The sequence below is a fragment of the Penicillium manginii genome (genome assembly GCF_028828005.1).
Source record: "Penicillium manginii strain IBT 31320 chromosome Unknown utg000009l:1.0-3297300.0:1.0-3298630.0, whole genome shotgun sequence".
In the NCBI taxonomy this organism is placed as follows: domain Eukaryota; kingdom Fungi; phylum Ascomycota; class Eurotiomycetes; order Eurotiales; family Aspergillaceae; genus Penicillium; species Penicillium manginii.
Genome location: NW_026643110.1, coordinates 846,868 through 870,598, shown reverse-complemented (window position 1 = coordinate 870,598; position 23,731 = coordinate 846,868). Strand labels below are relative to the sequence as shown.

General features: G+C 49.5%; 9 protein-coding genes across 9 annotated transcripts; 6 read left to right on the top strand and 3 right to left on the bottom strand.

The window, feature by feature from the left end:
* Positions 1 to 431: 431 nt before the first annotated feature.
* N7533_012097 (uncharacterized protein) lies at positions 432 to 3,042 on the top strand (the record flags this gene model as incomplete). The annotated part of the gene is made up of 5 exons (XM_057108747.1): positions 432 to 451; positions 692 to 847; positions 909 to 1,172; positions 1,235 to 2,905; positions 2,958 to 3,042. The coding sequence occupies 5 exons, from the start codon at positions 432 to 434 to the stop codon at positions 3,040 to 3,042; spliced, it is 2,196 nt and encodes a 731-aa protein (XP_056953848.1).
* Positions 3,043 to 3,550: 508 nt separating this feature from the next.
* N7533_012096 (AMP dependent CoA ligase) lies at positions 3,551 to 5,802 on the bottom strand (the record flags this gene model as incomplete). The annotated part of the gene is made up of 11 exons (XM_057108746.1): positions 3,551 to 3,884; positions 3,952 to 3,968; positions 4,038 to 4,158; positions 4,220 to 4,309; positions 4,367 to 4,460; positions 4,514 to 4,568; positions 4,634 to 4,869; positions 4,932 to 5,163; positions 5,221 to 5,398; positions 5,451 to 5,503; positions 5,557 to 5,802. 11 exons carry the CDS (start codon positions 5,800 to 5,802, stop codon positions 3,551 to 3,553), a joined length of 1,656 nt encoding a protein of 551 aa, XP_056953847.1.
* A 1,605-nt stretch (positions 5,803 to 7,407) lies between these two features.
* N7533_012095 (uncharacterized protein) lies at positions 7,408 to 8,818 on the top strand (the record flags this gene model as incomplete). The annotated part of the gene is made up of 7 exons (XM_057108745.1): positions 7,408 to 7,459; positions 7,513 to 7,694; positions 7,746 to 7,782; positions 7,835 to 7,902; positions 7,954 to 8,336; positions 8,417 to 8,484; positions 8,553 to 8,818. 7 exons carry the CDS (start codon positions 7,408 to 7,410, stop codon positions 8,816 to 8,818), a joined length of 1,056 nt encoding a protein of 351 aa, XP_056953846.1.
* A 533-nt stretch (positions 8,819 to 9,351) lies between these two features.
* N7533_012094 (cytochrome P450) lies at positions 9,352 to 11,002 on the top strand (the record flags this gene model as incomplete). The annotated part of the gene is made up of 4 exons (XM_057108744.1): positions 9,352 to 9,411; positions 9,465 to 10,568; positions 10,622 to 10,791; positions 10,840 to 11,002. 4 exons carry the CDS (start codon positions 9,352 to 9,354, stop codon positions 11,000 to 11,002), a joined length of 1,497 nt encoding a protein of 498 aa, XP_056953845.1.
* Positions 11,003 to 11,500: 498 nt separating this feature from the next.
* On the top strand, positions 11,501 to 15,721 carry N7533_012093 (SKI complex RNA helicase subunit SKI2; the record flags this gene model as incomplete). The annotated part of the gene is made up of 4 exons (XM_057108743.1): positions 11,501 to 11,739; positions 11,816 to 14,354; positions 14,420 to 14,980; positions 15,041 to 15,721. The coding sequence occupies 4 exons, from the start codon at positions 11,501 to 11,503 to the stop codon at positions 15,719 to 15,721; spliced, it is 4,020 nt and encodes a 1,339-aa protein (XP_056953844.1).
* Positions 15,722 to 16,247: 526 nt separating this feature from the next.
* N7533_012092 (putative nonsense-mediated mRNA decay protein (Nmd5)) lies at positions 16,248 to 19,795 on the top strand (the record flags this gene model as incomplete). The annotated part of the gene is made up of 7 exons (XM_057108742.1): positions 16,248 to 16,337; positions 16,410 to 16,488; positions 16,563 to 17,023; positions 17,085 to 17,227; positions 17,339 to 19,206; positions 19,263 to 19,565; positions 19,623 to 19,795. The coding sequence occupies 7 exons, from the start codon at positions 16,248 to 16,250 to the stop codon at positions 19,793 to 19,795; spliced, it is 3,117 nt and encodes a 1,038-aa protein (XP_056953843.1).
* An 883-nt stretch (positions 19,796 to 20,678) lies between these two features.
* Positions 20,679 to 20,903, top strand: N7533_012091 (uncharacterized protein; the record flags this gene model as incomplete). Its single annotated transcript, XM_057108741.1, has 1 exon — positions 20,679 to 20,903. The coding sequence occupies one exon, from the start codon at positions 20,679 to 20,681 to the stop codon at positions 20,901 to 20,903; it is 225 nt and encodes a 74-aa protein (XP_056953842.1).
* A 405-nt stretch (positions 20,904 to 21,308) lies between these two features.
* vip1 (putative actin cytoskeleton protein (VIP1)) lies at positions 21,309 to 22,346 on the bottom strand (the record flags this gene model as incomplete). Its single annotated transcript, XM_057108740.1, has 3 exons — positions 21,309 to 21,975; positions 22,095 to 22,181; positions 22,264 to 22,346. The coding sequence occupies 3 exons, from the start codon at positions 22,344 to 22,346 to the stop codon at positions 21,309 to 21,311; spliced, it is 837 nt and encodes a 278-aa protein (XP_056953841.1).
* A 397-nt stretch (positions 22,347 to 22,743) lies between these two features.
* On the bottom strand, positions 22,744 to 23,731 carry N7533_012089 (uncharacterized protein; the record flags this gene model as incomplete). Its single annotated transcript, XM_057108739.1, has 3 exons — positions 22,744 to 23,334; positions 23,398 to 23,471; positions 23,545 to 23,731. The coding sequence occupies 3 exons, from the start codon at positions 23,729 to 23,731 to the stop codon at positions 22,744 to 22,746; spliced, it is 852 nt and encodes a 283-aa protein (XP_056953840.1).

Here is a 23,731-nt window from a genome sequence, read left to right as displayed (position 1 = left end):
TAGTAGAAGGCCTGGAGTATACTGGTAGTCAGTTCTACTTGGTAGGCAGTTGGTATATATTCTGTTCCTTCCGTGGGAACCTTGGAAGGCCAATTGGACCGTGGACCTCACTCTCCCCATAAACCTTGAACTACTTCCACTACCCTCACATCTAACCTCAATTCATCACGACCTGAATACCCGGAATACTAAAGTACACGGGACTCAAAGTTATCGCCACTGTCGCTTCCGGCGCAAATCACCGCATTCGTGGCTTTGGTTCTCCCCCGGCTCAAAGCTCCAAGTCTTACGTCATCCGTTAGGAAGCGCATGCGACCTCAGCTCTCGTGAACAACGCACTCTCAAAGATCAGTTTGGGCTGGTTCGTGCTGCATCTCTGCTCTTCAAGGTTTCTCACCCGAGTAGAAATGTGCTCGGATTAGCTACTCAACATGACATCGGACTCGATCCCGTGAGTCCTCCACTGTCACATTCCACCCCCTCCTCTCCTCTCCTCTCTCGCACATCCCCCCGCTCTTCGCGACCGTTCGTATTTACGCCTTTCAAGTTATTAACTGTCTTAGACATCGCCCAACAGAGTCTCTCATCCTCCCCTCTAAACGCCGCTTCTTTCCTTTCAAAATCCCCAACTTGTCGGTATACCCGCTCTCCCGTGGTGACATGCTGATAGCTAACACCATTGAGCGGATAGCCATACACAGCTTCGCCACTATATCAGCACTGCCGATCCTGATCGCATCTATGTCGTCGTCGAACGAATAGTCTATGCGATCCACATTGCTTCACAGAAAAGGGAGGATATCGCTGTCATTCCATTTGAGCCGCGATGCTTAGCGGCCGGCTTTGGGTGGATCGCTGTGGGGGGGCCCTGAGAATGGAGAATGCGCCTTCCTCAAACTTGGAGACAGAGGCCTACAAGCCCACGAGGCCATACCCTCACACCTACCATCGGATGTGGATAGCGCTCTACCGGTCGATCTGGAGCCTGCCTCACGGTTCTTGACACCGGAGAATCCGACCGATGGTCCATCGTCGACTCGGCCCACCACAACACGGTCGTGGTCAGAGTTTGAGCGTCACAAATTCGGAGGGAGTATTGTGAATTCGGTTACCATTCATCAGTTCCCCGGAACAGAGGAAGGTGCTGCACCTGAGGACGTATTGATAATAAGGTAACTATCGAGTTGATAGATCACCGTCCCCTTGCATTTGCATGACTGATCCTCGTGGTTAGCAATAACGACCGTACGGTCACTGTCTATTCGCTCACTCATGCTCTGATCGTCAAGGTCTTTCACCATCCATTTTGCATGAATTATGCAATCGTGTCGCCAGATCATAGCTTGCTTGCTGCCGTCGGTGATGAGAATCGAGCCTACTTCTATACCATCACCCGTGATTGGGAGCTCTCATCCTCCAAAGAGAAAGAAAGCGAAAAGATCATGACTTGGGGGTGGGAGCTAACTCAATGTGTTGAAATGGACATAGGGTCTAAAGTGGATGATGCATGCTGCTTCACGATAGCGTTTTCTCCGTCCAGTCATCTCTGTGCTGTCGGATCCCAATCCGGTGTTATCACCGTCCTGGATGTCAACCTCGTTCACCACTCAGAAAGCGAGACAGCGGTTATCTGCCAGTTCCCGGCTTCTCGAACAGGTCCTGAAGGTGGCGCTGTCCGGTGTATGACTTTCTCGCCTGAGCCCTGGGATCTGTTGGTTTGGCTGGAAGGCCATGGCCGAGCTGGAGTGGCAGATGTTCGCCAAGCATTCCTGCGCAGACAAACTTTGTACTTGGATACAAATGAGCCCTTGTTCCAGAAGGTTCACACGGAAAGATTACTCGTCAGCAACCCTGAAGAGAGCCTTTCAGACGATGATGACTTGGAAATCGAACCCCGAGTGGGAACTGAGGTCGACGAATTGCTAAATGAACGTACCGGGGATGGAAACGGACTTCGCGATTCCCTGATCCAAGATCTTGGGGATCGCGAGAGGCTGATTCTGGATTTCCTCAATGCTGCTCGATGGACAGCGAGGGCAGAAGAGAGTTTCACTGAGCGGCCAGACCGTCCAGAACGACCATCGAGAGCTAGCTTGCACCCTCAAGTAACGGCTCGTACGCGCCATCACGGTTCCACAGAGGGGGCCACCCGCACATCCCGTCCTACTTCGCCTCGACATTCATACGAGACTGCTGACAGTTCTCTGGACAGCCACTTGGACCGGGCAGGGAGTGAGCGCTCCTCCTTTCAGCCTAGACGTCAGGGCTCAGTAATACTCTCACAAGACAGTAGATCCCCAGAAGTTGGATCTTCCAACCAAGAACGACAGTCCAACTCGCTACGATGGACTGCATCACGTTCCGCCGAGCTGACAGCAATCCAAGCCGATGTTTTGCATCGTCTAAGCTCTGATCCCGATGTTCTCTCCGACGATTTCCACTCCCGTGACTTTTTCGATCTCCCACCGCGACCGACTGATGCATCTGGGCCCAGCCTTGAATTCGAATACACGCCCGAAACGCCTCGTCGACGACCCCAGCGATCGAGCTCTATCCCGCGGCGGCCCGAGCGACTATCGAATATTGAATACCTAGCACGGGAGCGAAGATTTGACCCGGCTAGAGTCTCCACATATGAGATCAGAGCCAATGTTGCAGCGGAGCGTCTTCGACGTCAGCGCCGTATGGCAAATGCTGTACACGAGCGTTCTTCTGACCGAGACAATGTGCACTCGTCAGAACGGGAGCATCTGCACCGCCAAATAGCTGGCCTTGAGCAAGCGAATTCTGCATGGGTTAGGAATGTTATTAGCGAGCTGCCCGAGCGAAGCTTGATTCATGGCCCTGGTGCCGAAGAGCCAGATTCCACGGCCGGAGTAGGCTGGGGCGCCGATGGAAGGACACTGTGAGTACTTAAATTCCGAGAGAAATACGGCATCCATCTAACTCCATCTTAGGTACGTCGCGACACTGGAAGGAATTTTTGAGTTCCACGTCAACATCCATGATCGGAAGACCTTCCCTATCTTTTCATGTCGATGATTATTTCTACCAAAGGTCACATCTGTTGTTACCTTGTTTTTTTACGAGTTTGATGGACACACACAAGAATGTAATGGTTCATATGGCATAATGGAGAAACTCTATGGACCTCTTTTTGATTTCGGTAGGATATTATCTATGGGTAATCGAGGTCTTGGATATTGGCGCATCGTGTGTTAACTGCATATCCTTTGGCGCCAGGAGGCGCATAATTCATTCAGTTCTTTGATCATATGTCATATTTCGCACAGACCATCCTCGAATTCGGATGGTTTCGATACAAAAGCTCGTTCGCATAGTATCTTTCAATGTGATGTGTTTTTATTTCTAAGCCGCGCAAGTAGTTCATAACGGCAGGTCACAACTTGACTGCCATCAATTAGGAAGGCTCAGCTATCGTCTTTGAATCTCAACCACCGAATGAATCTTTCATCCCCGCAAACCCCCTGTATAGAAGTTGATAGTGCGTGCTCTCCGAAAGTGCATTTGAACCTCTATAACAAGAAAACTAAAGCTTCGCTTCTCTCTGCTCATTCAACTTCGCAGGTAAAAGCCTTCTCAGAATCTTACCAGTCGCAGTCTTAGGCAGTCCCTGCAGATGGTGAACACCTCCCCTGAGCTTCTTATAACCTGCCAGCTGGCCGTCCATCCAGGTCCTGATTGCATCAAGGACTTTTTGCTTCTCAGGACCCAACAGTTCCACCGTTGCCGGCGAAAGGCTAACATAGGCAAGAGGGACTTCGGTGGCCTGGGAATCGTCGTAGACTGCGCAAACTGCCGCATCAATCACATCTGGATGGCGCAGGAGCATGTCTTCGAGTTCGGAGGGAGCTATTTGGAATCTATAGTTACAGACGTGAGCGGTCGGTCAGTCAGCGATTGAAGGGAGAGAAGAGATCTTCAACACACCCCTTATACTTGATCATCTGAACCTTAGTCATTAGTTAAATGTAGAACTAAATTTGCATAGTAAGATTGGGGGAAGATAGGCATACCTCTTTAAGACGATCAGTAACCCAGAAATTCTGGTTCTCGTCTATCTTCAAGATGTCTCCTGTTCTAATCCATCCCTCCGAGAAGGTTTGGTTTGTCGCTTCGCGATCACTGACATAACCCCTGAAAGCCTGGTTAGCAATCCATTTGGCGGAAAATTCGAATGGGTTAGGCGGGTTCGTACATCATCACAACAGGGCCGCGGACCCAAAGTTCACCTTCTTCGCCGACGGGGACGTCCTTATTCGTTTTCGGATCGACAAGGCGAGCTTCCCTGTAAGAGAATCAGCAGATGAGAACGAATATCGAAGAGTGGGAACAGGCAACATACACTCCTGCGAATAGCTTCCCAACACAACCAAAAGCATTCTCGTCTTCATCAATCTGATGGATAATACCTCCCGAACACTCGGTGAGACCATATCCTTTGAACCGATGTTAGCGAAGCAAATCGAACACCAAGGCGGCAATAACAAACCTTGACAGATGCTCGTATGGGGCAGAACCTTCTTAAGCAGAAGCTGGACGGATTTCTAGAATTCAAATATGATGAGCATTATGTCATGCGTGATCAAGGAGAAGCCACCGACAAACGAACCTTCAGCGGGGCAGCAGAAATGACAATTCTCTTCAAGGAAGACAAGTCATACTTTTGAGCAACCGGAGACGTAGCAAGAAGAAGGGCCACAGGAGGCACAATGTGAAGGTCTGTAACCTCCAGCTCGCTCGATTTCCGGCAGAATGTCTCCAAGTCGAAACCTGGTAGACCGCAATATTGGGCTCCAACCCACATACCAGCCAGCACGACCAGACTCAGGCCATAGATATGGCAGTCTGAAATTAGATCGTTGTCAACGGAGTCATTGGACTGATATTTCGGGTTGCAAACAACTTACAAGGTGCGAAGAAAACTTCACGTACGGCCGAGTTAACCCTGACCGGCATGGAGGCACGCATCGTGATGCTGTTCATGACAAGGTTGTAGTGAGAAAGCTGGACGCCTTTCATCTTTCCGGTTGTTCCGGAGGAAAAGCAAATGGTGCTGACGACGTCCTTGCCGCTTCTACCATCAAGGCCTTGAGGTGATATGGTCTCTGTAGCCCTTTTGCCAACGATGTCGTTTGGGAACTACATAACTGTTAGCACTCGTAAAAGTATTGAGGAAAGAGAAAGAGAGGTACAGACCTGCGGAAGATTCCCCTCTTTAAAATTGACAGTCAAAATTTTGGTGTTCGTCATTGATTGAGAGGCTAAAGCGGCCTGAACCGTGCTAAGCTTCTCTTCAATAGTGGCAACATGCGTTGGCTGGACAAGCTTCAGAATATGCGAAATATCATCACGCGTCGCTGATGTGTTGAGCGGCCTATAAACATAATCAGTGAATTATCCTCGGTCCTTTGTTGTGCTACACCCACGCGAAAACAGCACCTGCCCACCAGGTTGCATGAGCCAGAAGAACGAATGCATTCTACATTTTCAATCAGACCACAGACTGAAAAGTTGCTTAAATGAGGCTCTCACAGAGTTATTGACTAATGCAAGTAGAGTATCACCCGGCTGCAGTCCCAACTTCTTTTGCAGGCCCCAAGCAGCGTGTCCGGCTTGTTCGCGGAGAGAGCCGTATGTGATGGTCTCATCGGAGAAAACATCAGTATGAACAACTTTGGATGCCTGTACTTCATCGGGGTTGTATCTTGTCATAAACTGTGAAATTGACAAGTCCATCGCATCGTGGATCGGAATTACTGGTGAACTGTAAACGGCCATGGTGTGTAGATCCCAAGATGAATAATTGGTTCGGGGTACTCCTCAAACAGTTCGTGAAGTATCAAGTAACCCCTTATCACTTCAAGATGTGCCTCAAATAACTCGGATTGCCGGTCTCTTCCGGAGTCGGAGTATCCTTCTTCATACGTTGCGTATCCGATGCACGAGTTATGAGCTAGTGAGTTAGCTATTAGCTCTTTCGCAACCCATTAGTTAGTTACTCCGTAGGATTCGTGCCGCATCCTTCGATTCCTTCGCCCCACACGATCCAACTCGTCGGGTCGCTTCATACTCATCGGGTCAAGGTTGCCTTTCTAGAATAGGCGAACATGCCCATCGTTATACAAAGGAACGATAAACAAGGATCGAAAATTTCCGATGATTGAATGAGTTTATGATAAATATCCCATTTGATGAATTGCAACAAGCTTATAAGTACGGGGCTACATGTGGAACTTATTGAGTAACGCACAGACCGCACATCTAACCACTAAAGTTCTGACATGGGTTTACTGGCGGAGATTAAAGAGGTGTCAACAAGGTGGTTTCCACAGATTAGTTAACTAGTTATTTAGTACTGCGTACTATGTGTAGAGTACGAAGTGGCGATTCCGAATTGTAGGATACATATTACCCCGTACTTTTAGTGCGTACTTTTAGTGCGAAATCCCTTCCTTGTTTCTCTGATATTTGGCCTTGACCTTTGATACTCATTGACATTATCGTCTCGGCCCCATTTTAGCGTCATGGGGCCGCCAATTCCTTCAGGTCGTTTCTTGGCATACCCCCCCCCCTAAATTAATCTCGATGGCAAACCAATTTCGCCCCATTGTTCATTCGGTTCTATCCGCAAATGGCCGTGTCTGGCCCCGTCAGGATGGCACAATAAACCCAATAAACTTTGACAATGGAAATCCTATGGGCTGATCATGCCTCGGAGGATTTACATGTTCTAGGGAGCAGTCTACTTTACCTAATTTGGCCGAGTAGTAATGCTACGTAGCTGTACGGAGTACTAGTGGTTTCTGATCAAATATCCACAAAAAAGACTTTGAAGTGTGAAGGCAGCAAGGAGCAGAGCGTTGAAATCAGGGACAGAGGCGGGAGGTAGCTCAGGCCGCGAGGAATCATAATAACCTTAATAAAAAATTTCTCTTCTCCCTTGAATTAATTCTTTCCATTTAGTTGTTTCAGTAGTAACAGGACCTTTCTGAAAACCCTGGAGACCTATGTACCGACAATCACATGTGGGTACGCACCCTTCAAGTTCTTCCCTCGAACTCCACGTTTCCCATCCTAATTCTCATAAATACAGTCGACGCCTTGCTTGGTTGAATCCACACCCAGTGCCAGCCCTTCACAGTGACGGCAGCATGCGACCGCTTCGATTTTGGGCTACCTTCTTACCCTTCGCTGTAATACTTTTGGGTGTCTTAACATCCGCTCAACAGTCTCTTCCATCATGCGCTGTACGATTTCAAATCTTCCGCCCGCGCCATGCGATACTGATTGAATTTGCAGACACAATGTCTTACCGATCTTCTTCCTAAGTCAGCGTGTTCTTCCACTGACCAAGCATGCATCTGTACAAATGTGGATCTCAACATGGGATTGAGTAGTTGTGTCTCGGCCAATTGCACCATCAAGGAGGGCCTCAGTTCGTCAAAACTAAATACATACACGCGCTTTGCATTCTAACTGATCTATTAGCCACGCTTAATGTCACCAATACTGAATGTGGAGCTCCGATCAGAGATCGTACTTCTCTAAGTATTGTGATCCCGGCAGTTGGCCTGTGCGTTTTGGTGTTCGTCGCATTGCGAATATACACGCGCCTTGTTATCAAGAAACTAGAAATTGGCTTAGATGACTGGGCAACTATTCTTCTCGGGGTAAGTTGAAAAATCTTCACGAAGATGGCCCGGGCTAACCCAGCGTTATAGTGCATTATGGTACCAGTTAATGTCGGCTCGATACTGCGTAAGTGGCATCATCTCATCTACCAGCAGAAATCAATTAACAGTTGCCTCAGTTGGAAAAGCTGGCCTCGGGAAGGATATGTGGACTCTCGAATTCACTAGCATTACTCGAATTCTCTATGTACGGTTTATTGACCTGCCAAATTACCCGCAATAAAACTGACTCTTCTAGCTTTTCTACATTCAAGAGCTCCTCTACATCACTTGCATCTCGCTCACAAAGATCTGCTTCCTCCTCTTCTACCTCCGAATCTTCCCCTCCGATCGAATGCGTCATGTCATAAAGGCCTCCTGCATAGTGACAGTTTGCTACGGCCTCACTTTCTTGTTCGCCTTCGCATTCCAATGCTCACCAGTTAGTTTCAACTGGAACGGCTGGGCCGGAGAACATGTAGGAAAGTGCGTGCATACAAACCCTCTGGTGGTATCTGCCGCGGCGATCAACATTGTATTGGACGTCTACGTTATCTCCCTGCCTATTCCCAAGGTACTTAAGCTCCAGGCTTCGATCTCGACAAAGATTCAAGTCATATTCATGTTCGGAGTGGGCTTCTTGTAAGTCTTTCCACATTTTCTTTTCTCTATCCAAAAGCGCTTTGAAAACTCGTGAGGCTAATTTTTCATGAATTTGAAAGGATCACTGGCGTCAGCATCTATAGAACCATCATGCTCAAACTCTTCGCCACCAGTACGAATCCAACATGTACGCCTGTCTTATATGTCACCCTTTCTTCCAGCTTGCATGGTAGCTAATCGTTATATTGATAACAGGGGACAATGCCGCCGGCGGCTATTGGTCTGTAATCGAAATCGACGTTGGAGTTTTCTGTCTATGCATGCCAGCCATGCGCTCCTTGCTCGGTCGCCTATTCCCGAAAGTATTTAGGTCCACGAAAGGGACACGGACGAGCAGTTCAGGACAGCCGCTCAGCCACAAGAAAATTCGAATGGCTGACAGTAGCGGCCCGAACACGAGTTTTGTTCAGTTGATTGAGATGGATCATACGGGGAATTTGAAAAGTCATGGGGATGCTTAAAAGATTCTATCGCTGTTTATTTTGAATGGATTATCAGCCTTAGAGGGCATTTTAAAAAGTGCTACTAGTAGTAACCCAACTCAATTCAATGAGAATGATCCTAGCGTAATAGCGGCCAATGATATGCTTCGAATTTGTGGTTGTTTTGGCAGGAAAATTGGACACATCTTGGCCAATCCCGACGTGCGGGTCACCTTGGCAAATGGCAGGTGGAGTAGGAAATAAGCAGCACAAAGTAAAACGCCTATCTTTGCAAGTGTCAGTCAAAAAATAAGGTAACATCCCCATGTTTTGTGTTATCTGGTAAACGTCTCGCTAAAAGAGCCTAGTAGATTCTTTTGCGCTTGGTGCTGAAATTCGCTTATATTCAAGTTTAGTTCACTTTCCTAAATGGGTAAGTACGGCTAACATACCTTGGCCATGAGCTGGACTGAGGCCATTTAATGGGATTTCATGCCCCCGCCTGAAGAGAATGAAGAAATTCTATCAATATAAACCTGTGGGAAAGTTTGACATCTTGTCATTTATTACTCATGGAGAATCAAGTCATTGAGAAGTCCGTCACAGCTAGATGGATGATTATACTGTCCCTGGTGAGTTGAGGTGACCATCTGAACATAAGGCAAATTTACTTACTTGATTCTAGGCTTTGTTGGCATTTGCCACAAAGATCTTTTATAATATTTATTTACATCCTTTGGCGAATTATCCAGGGCCTAGGATATATGCAGCATCATCTTTTCCCGTGGCCTTTGCTCAGTTGAGTGGGAAATACCATCTATTTACTCAAAAGGCGCATGAAGACTACGGGACTGTCGTACGAATCAGTCCAAACGAACTATCCTTCATCTCGGCAGCCGCATGGAATCATATCTATGCCAGGCATCAAGGGAACCCACCTCTTCCCAGAGACAAGACCTTCTTTAATGATATGCTGGTGGATAAGAAAACCTTAACTATGGCCGACACCGAAAATCACGCGCGACTTCGAAAAGCTATGAATCCTGCATTCTCATCCCGTGCGCTGGCATCACAAGAGCCAATATTACAGCAAAACGTGGAGCTATTCCTAGAAAAACTGCACGACCATGCTACCCGTGGTCTGCAGCTAGATCTGAGACTCTGGTACAATTATATCACTTTCGATATGATCGGAGATCTTGCATTCGGCGAATCTTTCGGCTGCTTGGATTCATCCAAATTCCACGCGTGGGTTCAGTTCGTGGTCGATTATTTTTATGTGGCCACTTTACTTCAAGTTGTCCATAGATTTTGTCCTCTCAACAAGCTTCTTGCGGTTTTGATACCTTCTTCGCTGATGGAGCAGAAAGAGCAGCACGCTGGGCTGACCGCCGAAAAGGTCAAGCGACGTATGAAGCGGAGGACAGATCGATTAGATTTTGTCCATCCATTGATTGAAGCAAGGGACAGCGGCGCAATTTCTACCGATGAAATCGAGCAGCAGGCTAGCATCTTGATACTCGCAGGAGGGGAGACAACCTCGATAGCTTTGACATCAGCCACCTTTCTGCTATTGCAGAATCCCGACAAAATGGAGAATTTGACCAAGGAGCTCCAGACTCATTTCCAGCACGAGTCCGAAATCGATGTCTCGTCCATTAAAAAGCTGGTTTATCTTCAAGCCGTGATCCAAGAGACCCTTCGAATGTTTCCCCCGATCACAAACGGGTTTCCTCGGCAGACAATTATCGGTGGGGTCCAAATCGATGGTCATGTTGTACCTGACCAGGTAGGTTTGAACATAAGCACCCGATTGATATCGATATATGCTGATCGTTATAGACTGTTGTGAATATCAGCCACTGGAGTGCCTATCGCAGCGAGCGTAACTTTTCAAGGCCAACCGAGTTCCTTCCGGAACGTTGGCTTGGAGAAGATCCGCAATTTGCTACCGATGTGAAGGATGCATTTCAGCCTTTCTCGGTTGGGCCTCAAAGCTGCATAGGAAAAAAGTAAGTCCCACGAGATATTCAAGGCATCGAAATACTGACATTCCAAAGATTTGCCTATGACAGTATGAAAATTATCCTTGCACGCACCTTGTGGAGGTTCGATATGAAACTGGATTTGATTAGCAAGGAGAAGTATTCGCAACCTCAAGTTTCCTATGTTTCATTCCACCAGTCTCCACTCTTGGTGACTCTGGTAGACAGGGAAACCTAGCAGATGGAACTTGTTAAAGATTGTGACGTATACGGGCAGTATTTCATATTATAGAAAGAACCGACCTTTTTTTTTCAAATATTCTTTGGCTAGGTTTAGAGACGGACGAACCAAATTCCAATGATTGTAGAATCCATGGGCAAAATTTAGATAGTTCATGCTGCTGTGCCCCACACGACGTCAGTCACCAACAGCCCGATACTGCCGCATCATGCCGCCCTGACAGCTCAGCTGCGATCACCCACCATCACCCGAACGAAATATCTCGTCAAGCTTCGTTTCTCAGTGTTTTCTCTCTAGGTGAATTGATACCAAGACTGCAATATATCTTGCATTCCGTATATCATTGGGCCAGTTTGAATACGCTCCTTCCGCACCTTCACCTTCACCCTACCGAAACGCACATCAATGTGGGGTGCACCGCTATCACCAAACTGAACACTTAGACGATTGACGATACCTTCTCTTATCCCACCAATTGAGCGCCATCTATATACAATGGCGGATTCATTGGCTTCCGCGATGCAAAATCTGAGGCTAACAGCCAAAGACCTCGATCCAAATTTAATGCAAACTCAACTTGAGACTCCGATCGCCGAGGGCGAAGGTGCTTCGAGTGGTCCCGGCCCTCGCAAGCAGGCACACCAGAGTGGAAAGGAGCTTTTGGCGGAATTGGAAGCTGAATTTTTGACGCCATCTTCGAAGTTTACCCCTAGCTGGTTGAATCAGCTACAGCAGTAGGTTTCGCATTCAGCCTTTGTCTGCGCGCTTCTTCGTTGCGAAAAAGTTGAACCTGGCTAATCTTTTCTTGAGACGATGGGATGTTCCAACAGAAACGACTGATATCTTTGAGATCGCTCCTACGCAAACGAGAACCGTAACTCGATTCACACGAGAGGGCTTGGAAGGACGGGTGACCGGTTACCACGAGGTGACAGTACCAGCTACAAGCGAGACCGCCAAAAACTCCACTTCTCTACTCCGCCGTCCTGCTGGACGTGCGGACTTTGTTAGAGGTGCAGCGGGATTCTTCCCATTCGCTCCTGGTGGCCTAGAGGGTGTCGAAGCTCTTGCTCAGATGGAGGCGGGTGTTCAGCCTCCAGAGCAAAAGCGTAGCGGAGGACAGCAAACCGGTCTCGACAGAATCATCGATTTCGGATCTGATGGTGGTCTTCTCACAATTCCTCCTGGATTCACCCGTGGCCATGTGTTTGAAGAAGCAAAGTCCAAAGAGTCTGCGGAAGGTGACCAGGAAGTCGAAAATGCTCTACTCCAAGAGGAAAGCCATCTCGAGCTTGATCAAACAGAAGCCGAAACAGAAAACGACATTGCGCAAAACGTCAATGTTGACAACGAGAACGAGCTTAGCGACGAAGATGAGGAAGATATCGATGCTCTTCTGCCAGTTGAGTTTGCCGCTTTGGAACCGCGCAACCCACTTCTTGCTGGCCTTCAGAAGCAGAAGGGTAGAGAATGGGCCCATGTTGTTGATGTGAACAAGGAAATCACTAATTTCAGTGAACTTGTTCCCGACATGGCCAGAGAGTGGCCATTCGAGTTGGATACATTCCAAAAGGAGGCCGTCTACCATCTTGAAAACGGCGACTCCGTCTTTGTTGCTGCGCATACATCGGCTGGAAAGACAGTTGTGGCAGAATACGCTATTGCGCTTGCATCTAAACACATGACCAAAGCCATATACACATCTCCGATTAAAGCTCTCAGCAACCAGAAGTACCGTGACTTCAGGACCGAATTCGAAGATGTTGGAATTCTGACGGGTGATGTCCAGATAAACCCCGAGGCTAGTTGTTTGATTATGACCACCGAGATCCTGCGAAGTATGCTTTACCGAGGTGCTGATCTTATCCGAGATGTGGAGTTTGTCATTTTTGATGAAGTGCACTATGTGAACGATCTTGAGCGTGGAGTTGTCTGGGAAGAAGTCATTATTATGCTTCCGGAGCATGTCACCCTAATCCTGTTATCTGCTACAGTGCCAAATACCCACGAATTCGCCTCTTGGGTTGGTCGCACGAAGAAGAAGGACATTTACGTGATTTCTACCCCTAAACGACCTGTGCCTCTCGAGCATTACCTCTGGGCCGGGAAAGACAAGTACAAGATCGTCGATTCCAACAAGCGGTTCCTCGAGGCTGGCTGGAAAAAGGCGAATGATGCCATGTCTGGCAGAGATGCCAAGGCCAAGAAAGAAGCCGACGCGCTTGCTCAGGCTCAGTCACAGCGAGGAGGCCCACAAGGACAGGGGCGAGGGGGAGGACGTGGCCAGCCTGCTGCCAGAGGCGGTCGAGGCAATGGTCAACGTGGTGGTCCTCCTCAGCGAGGCGGCCGCGGGCAGCCCGGAGGGCGTGGTCAGCCTTCTAACCGGGGAACTGGAAACATTGCCCGTACTGGACGTGGCGGCGGCCGAACATCCGCAGCCCAAGATAGAACCATTTGGGTCTCACTGGTTTCACATCTTCGTAAGGAAGAATTGCTACCGGGTTGCATCTTCGTTTTTTCCAAGAAGCGATGCCAAGAAAATGCAGAGTCTCTTACCAAGCAAGATTTCTGTACTGCTAAGGAAAAGAGCGAGATTCATATGATGATCGAGAAGTCGCTCACCCGGCTGAAGCCTGAAGACCGGACTCTTCCGCAAATCCTCAATCTGCGTGAGCTACTCAGCCGCGGTATTGCCGTACATCATGGTGGCTTGTTGCCCATTATGAAGGAGATTGTTGAGATTCTTTTCGCAAGGTCACTTGTGAAGGTCCTGTTCGCCACTGAAACGTTTGCCATGGGTCTGAACCTGCCAACCCGAACAGTCGTGTTTTCTGGATTCCGCAAGCATGATGGCAAAGCCTTCCGCGATCTGCTTCCCGGTGAGTATACGCAGATGGCTGGACGTGCTGGACGCAGAGGTCTCGACAACGTGGGCTATGTAATTGTTGTTGCCAGTGGCCGCGATGAAGCGCCACCTGCCGCTGGTTTGAAAAAGATGATACTGGGAGACCCGACCAAACTTCGCTCTCAATTCCGACTAACATATAACATGATTCTCAATCTTCTTCGTGTGGAAGCACTCAAAATCGAGGAGATGATTAAAAGAAGTTTCAGCGAAAATGCGACACAGGCTCTTCTACCGGAGCACGAGAAGCAAGTTCAGCTTTCCGAGGCAAGTTTGGCGAAAATCAAGCGGGAGCCTTGTGAAATCTGTGACGTGGACCTTGAGGCTTGCCACACGGCCTCAATTGAATTCAAACGACTCACTAATGAGCTCCACACCAATCTACTATCGTCTCCAGTGGGTAAGCGTCTTTTCAGTATGAAGAGGCTGGTGGTGTATCTAAAGGTATGTCTATGTCCGGATCTTAAGCGGGCCCCAGGTGCATGTTCTTCATACTGATGCTTGGGTAGGACGGATTACGTACGGCTGGTATATTAGTGAAGGAAGGCGTCACATCAGGACCAGCACCATGCATCCAGGTACTCGAAATCGGAACCATAAGCTCGAAGCGACACCCTAGCGACATCCTTCCGTTCCTGCCCAAACTCCGACAATTCTTCCAAGAGCTTCCTCAGAACGGAGCTTCAATGAACCTCAAGGGTGTCAAAGTTCCACTCGCGGATCTCGAATGCGTTACCAACACCCAAGTCAAGGTCGGGGGTCCCATCTGGTACCTGAACATCAAGAAAGGTACTGCCCCTGAATACGTCGTCTTCCCGTTGGAATATTACCACATCCTCCCATCTGGACAATTAAAGCTAATCGGCTATTATGAACTTGAAGAAGCCACGAAGTTCGCAGACAAGGAATTGACCAAGTACACCTCCTCCTGGTTAAAGACGGCATGGGACGAGATCGATTGGTCCCGCATCAAGGAACTTCAGGTCCGAGATATTCTAGATCAACGACAGACCCAGGCCGAGATTGCCCAATCCGGACATTGTTTACAGTGTCCCAATTTCCTGAAACACGTGAGTTCAAGCCACCGTTATTCATTGTTTAACCTGATTCTAATACCTTCGCCTCGATAGTTCGAAATGCAAAACGACGAATGGCAAGTAAAGGAGAACATCTCCCAGCTGAAACAACTGATGTCGGATCAAAACCTTCAACTACTTCCGGACTATGAACAGCGCATTCAAGTGCTCAAGGAGCTGGGCTTCGTGGACGATGTGGGACGGGTGCAATTGAAGGGCAAAGTGGCATGTGAGATTCACTCTGCTGACGAACTGGTATTGACGGAGTTGGTCCTCGAAAACGTTCTCGCTGAATACGAGCCTGAGGAGATCGTGGCTCTTCTTTCCGCCTTTGTGTTCCAGGAGAAGACAGAGAGCGTTCCTAAGCTCACACCACAATTGGAGAAGGGCCAAGAAGCCATTATCCGCATCGCCGAACGGGTCAATAACTTCCAGGTCCTACACCAAGTCATCCAGTCCACGGAGGATTCTAATGACTTTGCCAGCAAGCCACGTTTCGGTCTAGCAGAGGTTGTCTATGAATGGGCCAAGGGAATGTCTTTCAACCGCATTACTGATCTGACTGATGTAATGGAAGGCACGATTGTCCGGACTATCAGTCGGCTTGACGAGACCTGCCGCGAGGTGAAAAATGCGGCCAAGCTTGTCGGTGACCCCTCGCTGTATACGAAGATGCAGCAGGCCCAGGAACTGATCAAGCGTGATGTTATTTTCGCGGCATCGTTGTACATGTGAACGTGCTGGGGTTATTGAATTACTCTCTGCGCGCGCTTATTGGGCTACCCATGCCCTCTATGACCGACCACGAGCACCTTGAGGCAAATTCGCGGCAGTTGATTAGATGGAGATATAGTAGCAACCAAGGGAACCTTTAGGAACCTGCATGTCAATCAGTACACACGAAGAAGAAAAACATAAAAAATTAAGAAATCAAAATTCTTTCAGGCACAAAAACTTACCCAAACCAAAAAAAATAAAGCCGGGGCTCGGAAAGACACGAATGGAGTATAGAAAATCACTGTGCGGCCGCTGATTAGCTGCGGGGCGACCGCCCGCCAAAATCCCAGCAACTTCCTCCGAGTGGACTCCCCCTCTACACTTTTTTAATCCTCATTCTTTCCCCTCTTGGACCCTCGTCCTTGACCCCTTGCTCCTCTCTCCGCTCATCATCGGTACCGACCCGTATCTCTCGGGGGTTCCTTGTTTGGAGTTTTTTCTTTCTGTGATTTTTGGCGCTGGGGTGCCCCCAGGTGTTGCGAAGATGGACGTCACAGCTCTTCGAGACCGCATCCAGTCTACACTGGACCCGAATACGAGTATTCGCCAGCAAGCGGAGCTGGATCTAAAATATGTGCGTCACGTTGTTGAACGAACGTGGGACTGTGAGACTGATAGCGGGGGGGTAACCACCCCCATTTTCTAGGCCGAATCTCAGCCCGGTTTTATCAATGCGCTGTTGGATATTCTTCAGGGCGAGCAGAACAACGCAGTTCAACTCTCTGGTGAGCATCCCTCTCCGTCCTGGTTTTTTCCACAATTCAATCTCTTCGTTACTAACCACTCTCCGCCCCGCCAGCTGGTGTCTACCTCAAGAACCGTATCAACAGAGGTTGGGCGCCTATCGACGACAACCCGCAGCGTGCCCCCGTTCCCGAATCCGAGAAGCCCGCTTTCCGTGAGCGACTGATTCCTGCCCTGGCCTCGACCCCGCCCAATGTCCGCGCCCAGCTCGTTCCTCTTCTCCAGAAGATCCTGCAGAACGATTTCCCTGAGAAGTGGCCCGGATTCCTCGATCTGACCCTTCAGCTCCTCAGTACCAATGACGCGAATACTGTCTATGCTGGATTGCAGTGCCTTCTGGCCATCTGTCGCGTTTATCGCTACAAGGCCGGAGAGAAGCGGGAGGAGTTCGATAAGATTGTGGAGCACTCGTTCCCACAGTTGCTTAGTATCGGCCAGAGACTAGTTGCTGAGGAGAGTCTGGAGGCGGCCGAGATGCTGCGGATTATCGTCAAGTCCTATAAACATGCTATTTATGTGGGTGACCAAGTCTCTATATCAAAGGACTTGCAGGGAGCTAACTTGCATCGCTTTCTAGTTCGAGCTTTCGCCGGCCCTTCAGACCCACCAGGCCACTGTGGACTGGTGTACATTGTTCCTGCGGATCATCTCCAAGACGCCCCCCCGCAAGCTCCATGGGAGACTCGAAGGAGGAGCGCGAATTGAACCACTGGTGGAAGTGTAAGAAGTGGGCATATGCCAACTTGAACCGTCTCTTCATCAGGTAAGACCTCAGTCCTCTCGGGCTCCATTTCGAGATTCTCCGTTTAACACACAATTTTACCGCTCCAGATACGGCAACCCCTCCACGATGACCAAGTCCTCTACGCCCGATTACACCCAGTATGCGAAGACCTTCATCACCACCTTTGCACCAGAAATTCTCAAGGGATATCTGCAGGAGATCGACAATTGGGTGTCCAAATCCCAATGGCTGAGCAACCCTGCTCTCTCCTACACTTTGATCTTTATGGAGGAGTGTGTCAAGCCTAAAGCGATGTGGGATCACTTGAAGCCGCATATGGATAACCTGATCGCGCACTTCGTCTTCCCCACTCTGTGCCAATCGGACGAGGATATCGAATTGTTCGAGGAGGATCCTTCAGAATACCTTCACCGCAAGCTTAACTACTATGAGGAGGTTTCGGCTCCTGATATCGCTGCGACAAACTTCCTCGTTGCCCTCACCAAGAACCGCAAGAAGCAAACGTTCGCGATCCTTACATTCGTCAACAGCGTTGTCAGCAAGTACGAGGCTGCCCCCGATGACCAGAAGCTTCCCCGGGAGAAGGAGGGTGCTCTGCGCATGATAGGCTCTCTTTCTTCCGTCATTCTCGGCAAGAAGAGCCCTATCGCGGATCAGGTCGAATACTTCTTCGTCAGACACGTTTTCCCCGAATTCCGCAGTCCCCATGGATTCCTACGTGCCCGGGCTTGCGACACCCTCGAGAAGTTTGAACAGCTTGACTTCAAGGACCCCAACAACCTCATGGTCATCTACCGCAACATCCTGGAGTCGATGACTGATTCCGAATTGCCCGTCCGTGTGGAAGCCGCTCTTGCCCTGCAGCCGCTGATCCGCCACGACGTCATCCGTGAATCGATGCAGCAGAATATCCCGCAGATCATGCAGCAGCTTCTTAAGCTGGCCAACGAGGTTGATGTTGATGCTCTGGCCAACGTCATGGAGGACTTTGTCGAGGTCTTCTCCGCAGAATTAACTCCTTTCGCTGTGGCTCTGAGTGAGCAGCTGCGCGACACCTACATGCGCATTGTTGGTGAGGTTCTCGAGCGCAATGCCACCAAGGGTGATGAGGATGGCTATGGTGACTTTTTGGACGATAAGAGCATCACCGCATTGGGTGTTCTACAGACCATCGGAACCCTCATTCTGACCCTTGAGAGCACTCCTGACGTTCTCTTGCACCTCGAGACCATTCTGATGCCCGTCATTAGTATCACCTTGGAGAACAAGCTTTACGATTTGTACAACGAAATCTTTGAGATCATCGATAGCTGCACATTTGCATCCAAAAATATTTCGCCCACCATGTGGCAAGCATTTGAGCTGATCCACAAGACCTTCAAGGGCGGCGCTGAGCTGTACCTAGAGGATATGCTTCCTGCACTCGATAACTATGTTTCATATGGATCCGACATGCTGGTTCAAAACCCAGCCTACCTTGGCGCCCTCGCTGGAATGGTGGAGGATATCTTCCGAAACGAGGGTATCGGTGGTGTTGATCGCATCAGTGCCGCCAAGCTCGCCGAGGCTCTCATGCTCAACCTTCGCGGCAGCATCGACCAGTATATTCCTCTTTTCATCGATCTGTCCATGAGCATCCTTGACCCTGCCGATGTGAAGGCCAAGACCTACCGCATCCACCTGATGGAGATGACCATCAATGCCATCTACTACAACCCCGTTCTCAGTCTCCAGGTCCTGGAGGCCAAGGGCTGGACCAACAAGTTCTTCAGCCTTTGGTTCTCCAACATTGACAACTTCCGTCGTGTTCACGATAAGAAGCTGTCTATTGCCGCCATCAGCTCGCTTCTCACCATGAAGGCGGGTGATGTTCCTGTCAGCGTTCAACAGGGCTGGCCGAGATTGCTGCAGGGTGTGACAAGACTCTTCCAGACTCTGCCTGCTGCTCTCAAGCGTATGTACCTCAAGATCCGCCCGACTTTGTATCTGATTACTAACATTTTATTTTAGAACGCGAGGATGCTACCAAGGAGTCCGACTTTACTCTTGATGACGACCTTGAAGATGATGATGAGGACAATGACTGGGATGGTGAAGTTGAATGGAACGAGGAGGAGGGTGAGGCTGCTGCTGCCCTTGACGGTGATGTTGCGGATGAGAGTGCTGCCTACCTCGAATTCCTCAACCAGGAGGCTCGCAAATTCGGCTCTTTCGCCGATGACGAGTTTGAAGATGAGATGGACGAGGAGAGTCTACTTGAGACTCCATTGGACAAGCTTGAGCCGTATGGCATGTTCAAGAACGTATTCCTGAGTAAGTCGCCTTATGTCCACATGTCTACCATTTTACATTCACTAACGGTCTCTATAGACCTCCAGTCAGAGCAGCCCCAGCTGTATGACAGCCTGATCAAGGTTCTTGGCCCCGAGGAGCAGCAGGTTATCCAGGCCGTCTTCCACGAGGCCGACGCCAAGGCCATGGTCGCTGCTGCCAACGCCGAAGCCGAAGCTGCAGCGGGTATGCAGTCCAACGGCAACCAATAGACCAGCGGTACTATACAGAGTTCAAATACCATGCTGGTCACTGCTTCAATGTCTGGTCTCGTTTAGGATCCCATCTCTTGCATCCTTTCTCACGAGATATATGCCAACTTCATGTCTTCTTCCCACTGTTTAGATCACGTCTTGCTCTCCCGTTTATATGTGTCTATGTTTTCTCTTTTTCCTCCTCTCATGTCCCGCTGATGTGCTCTCAAAAGTCGCTACCCTCCCCCCCTGCCCTTTTTAATCCGCCTCCCTGCACAGATTCCCCCAAGTACAACCCCCTCACGATATAGTACATCAGCTCCATCACAAATACTGAGTTCAAAACTTCTTTCGAAACGTAGATCTTTAGATTCTTTTTTCCTGTGCTACTGGTAGCTTTGGATTGTTTATCTAAACCTGTGTAGATTCACCTCGCGCGTGATGAGTATACAATGATGTCACTCAAAGGTTGATCCAATTGAATTTCCAACCCGACAAGTTGGAAACAGTGGTAAACCAGTACTTCGTTCTCCAGTGAGAACCTGTTGCAATTGCCTTCCCGCGAGCGGCGGTAAGTTGTAACGTCATCATGATGGGAAACGCAGAATGTCTGGTTTGGACTGATTACGTTCGCTGGAGATAAATGGCAACCTAAATAGCTCGATTCCAGATTCCCAACATATTATTTAATTCAATCCAACCGAAAGATTGTATCTACACTATCTGCGCTGAAATCAGAAGAGGTGAGTGGGAGAGTCGATGAATTGAATTGTATCGGGGCTACCTACGGGATACACCGCACCGGACTGGTCGCCTCTCACATTTCTCTGGACACTTCTAACACATCGTCGACACAGAAGCTATACCCAGAATCTAATTCTCCTCGCCTATCATCTACACCATGTCTTCTCAACACCCCGGCCGTCAATCCCCGGAACCAGACACTCTGACTGGTGCCCAACAGCACGACGTCCCAGGCAGCGGCAAGATCAGCTCCACGATGGGCAACGCACAACCATCACCAAAATTTGCCCAGGACAGGTCCGAGGAGACTAAGCAGCACAGTTTGGAGAGTAACCCCGAAAATCCGCTGGAGAAGATTGAGGCGGCAAAATATGCGAAATAAGACAATTCCAAGGTTCTTCCAGGGTTCTTCATCTGAGTGATTTGAGAGGGTGGTCTATTTCGAAATATGTACCTATGGATAACTCTACTTACAAAGAATATATACCGCATGGCACGTTCAAAATACTAGAATTTTTCGCCTACGCACGTACACACCTTGGCATGAGGATTATTCTACACTCTTGGAGTTGATGGAATGTGTGGGAAGTGAAAAAGGGGGTATTCCTATGTTCAACATATTCGCTATTCGCAACAAACGACCATGGAAACACATTGCAATCGTAAACTCGTCCCGGGGAAGAAGCCATTATGAACGAGACGGAAGACAAAGAAGTAAAGTCGATATTAACACGACCCGAAGTAATCACGCCAGTAAAGGTATCACTATCCATCCGTCCGAATAACTCTAAGCCTTGGGTTCAGCAAGGGGAGCCGTGCCAGCAGGCTCAGAAGCAGGAACAACAGCGGGCGCAACGGCAGCAGCCTCAGCAGGCGCCGCAGGAGCGGCAACAGGGGTGTCGGTAGAAGCAGTAGCAGTAGTAGCTTCACCCTCAGCACCACCCTTGCCCAGCTTCAGATCAGCGAGACGACGAGCCTCGTTGTGGATATCACGGACCTGCTTATCGGTCTGAACATAGAAGTCGCGCAGCTTTTGGCCGTGCGGGTGCTCGAGGGCCTTCTCGAAGTAGTGGTTCAGACCGCGCCAGCCCGTGGCCGCCTTATCGGAGATCTTGTAGTTCTCGTCGATATCCTTCGCGCGGCCGGTGGCGTTGAACTTGGTGTCGAAGTTGGACAGGGCGCTCGTGAAGCGGGTAGAGAAGCCGTGCTTTTGGTCCAGGGAGATGGCCTTTTGAATGGCGCCGTCGCTGACAACGTAGCCGTGTGCGAGGTACTCGGCCAGAATGCGCGAGCGGGGCTTGTCCTCTTGTGCGATTTCGTGCTCGTTGTCGGTCTTCTCGTTTGCGCCGGTGGCTTGGGGTCCGGCGAGGTCGGCGATGTTGGAGGTTGCTTCGACGTGGACGGGGGAGCCGCCCAATTGGGTTTGGTCGAGGAGGAGGGCGGTTTTGGCGGCGCTGATATGATTACATTTTGTTAGATTGGGGTTTTTGGGATTGGAATTGGATTTGGAATTGGAGCGGGAGGTGGCGCCATTTGGATGGGATACTGTGAAACGCGGTGCGGGGTAGCTTACGCCTCCTTCTCAAAGGTCACACTGGCGGACTTGAGAGAGTTGGCCTCAGACGAGACCGGAGTGATGGATAGAGTCACGATCTTGCCACTAATTGGAGGAGAGGTTTAGTTAGCAATGTGAAATATAATATGGCGTCTGCCCATTAAGGTGGAGGGGGAGCTGTATATACCAGAAGCTGAAGAAGTCGCGAACATCTTTCTCAGAGGTTGCAGGCGAGATGCCGGAAACCTGAACAGTAGCGTGGGTAGACATGATTATCTTGTATGTAGGAGGTGAAATGGAATGGGAAAGAAGTGCGACAGAGAGGAGGGGCAGGCAAACAGGAACTAAATACTCAGAACGAGAAGCGATGCTGTCACAGGCTAAACTAAGCTACGCCACAGGTGACGTAGCAGTGGGCTGCACCGCCTCAGTGCACTAGTACTGTGCTAGTTAGTACTGTAGTTACTACATAAGTACGGAGTACACAGGCTACAGTGCTTGTGTTGGCACGGGTCCGCTGATTAGTGGTGACTATCTAGATTAGTGGGGACATGGGGACATGAGGTCAGATAAAAATAAAACGCTTCCTTAATTCGTGTCTGCCTGCAGTATCCATGTAATCGAAAGGTGCAAAGCTCCGGGCGATGCAGAAGAAATGAACTAAAAACTAAATCTCCAAGTCCGTTCCAGTCGGTCCCTCAGAATGTCCTTCCTTCAGTCTTTTCAATGTACTCTCCAGCTCCCGCACCCGTCTCCGGAGCATCTCATTCTCTCGTTTAACGATATCAAATTCCGACTTATGGAAAGCAGCCTCCTCGCATCGCGACATGGGTGTACCGGAGTGTCCAAGCTGAGTTTGCGACACCGAGTTCCGGTGGGGATAGATGGTTGGGCTACCGCCGTAGGTTTCGCCATGGGGGTATTGCGCATAAGACGACGATAAGGACCCGACTGACGGTCGCCGAGATGTTAGAGATGCCTCACGGCTGCGAACAGGTCGGGACATGCCAGTTTCGCGAGAGGGAGCAATTCCCGTCACGCTTCCAGTTCGAGGAGCTTGGGCTGACGGAGTGTGGGCGCTGAGACTAGATGAAGATCGCTGTCGACGAGAAGATTGCGAGCGAGTCGAGCTTCCCAGATTTGGCGATGTGTAGAGTCCATCCGTCGAATCATTGAAATTGGAGGTGGAGGAAGCTGTCGATGCTGTGGATGTGGTCTGTTTTCGAAGGAGGGAAAGTTCGCGGGTCAACCGATTCACCTAGACCAGAAGGTTGGATTAGAAATTTGGTAACTTGTCTTTTTAGTTGGAGTTGGAACTCACCATCGCCTCCTGCTCCTTCTCCAATACCATATGGAGATCCGATGGGGTGAGGGGTTTGGGATGCCGTAGTGGCCCTGGTGATCATGGGAACCCTAGTTAGTCTCCAAATATCGATCGATAACAGAAGCAAATGACGGTCAAGCTTACCTTGAGCTGTACTAGTGATACCATACTCGCTAGATCCCAGCGGCGGGCTCCCAGAGTGCTGGATAGGACTGGTGGCATTTGGGCCCTGCCGAGCCGCATAGGAGGGCGTCACCATGGCCGGTAGCACTGAAGTCGCGGCGCGGGGTCGACGGGGAGTGGAATCCAGACCACTGAGATCGGGGGCCAT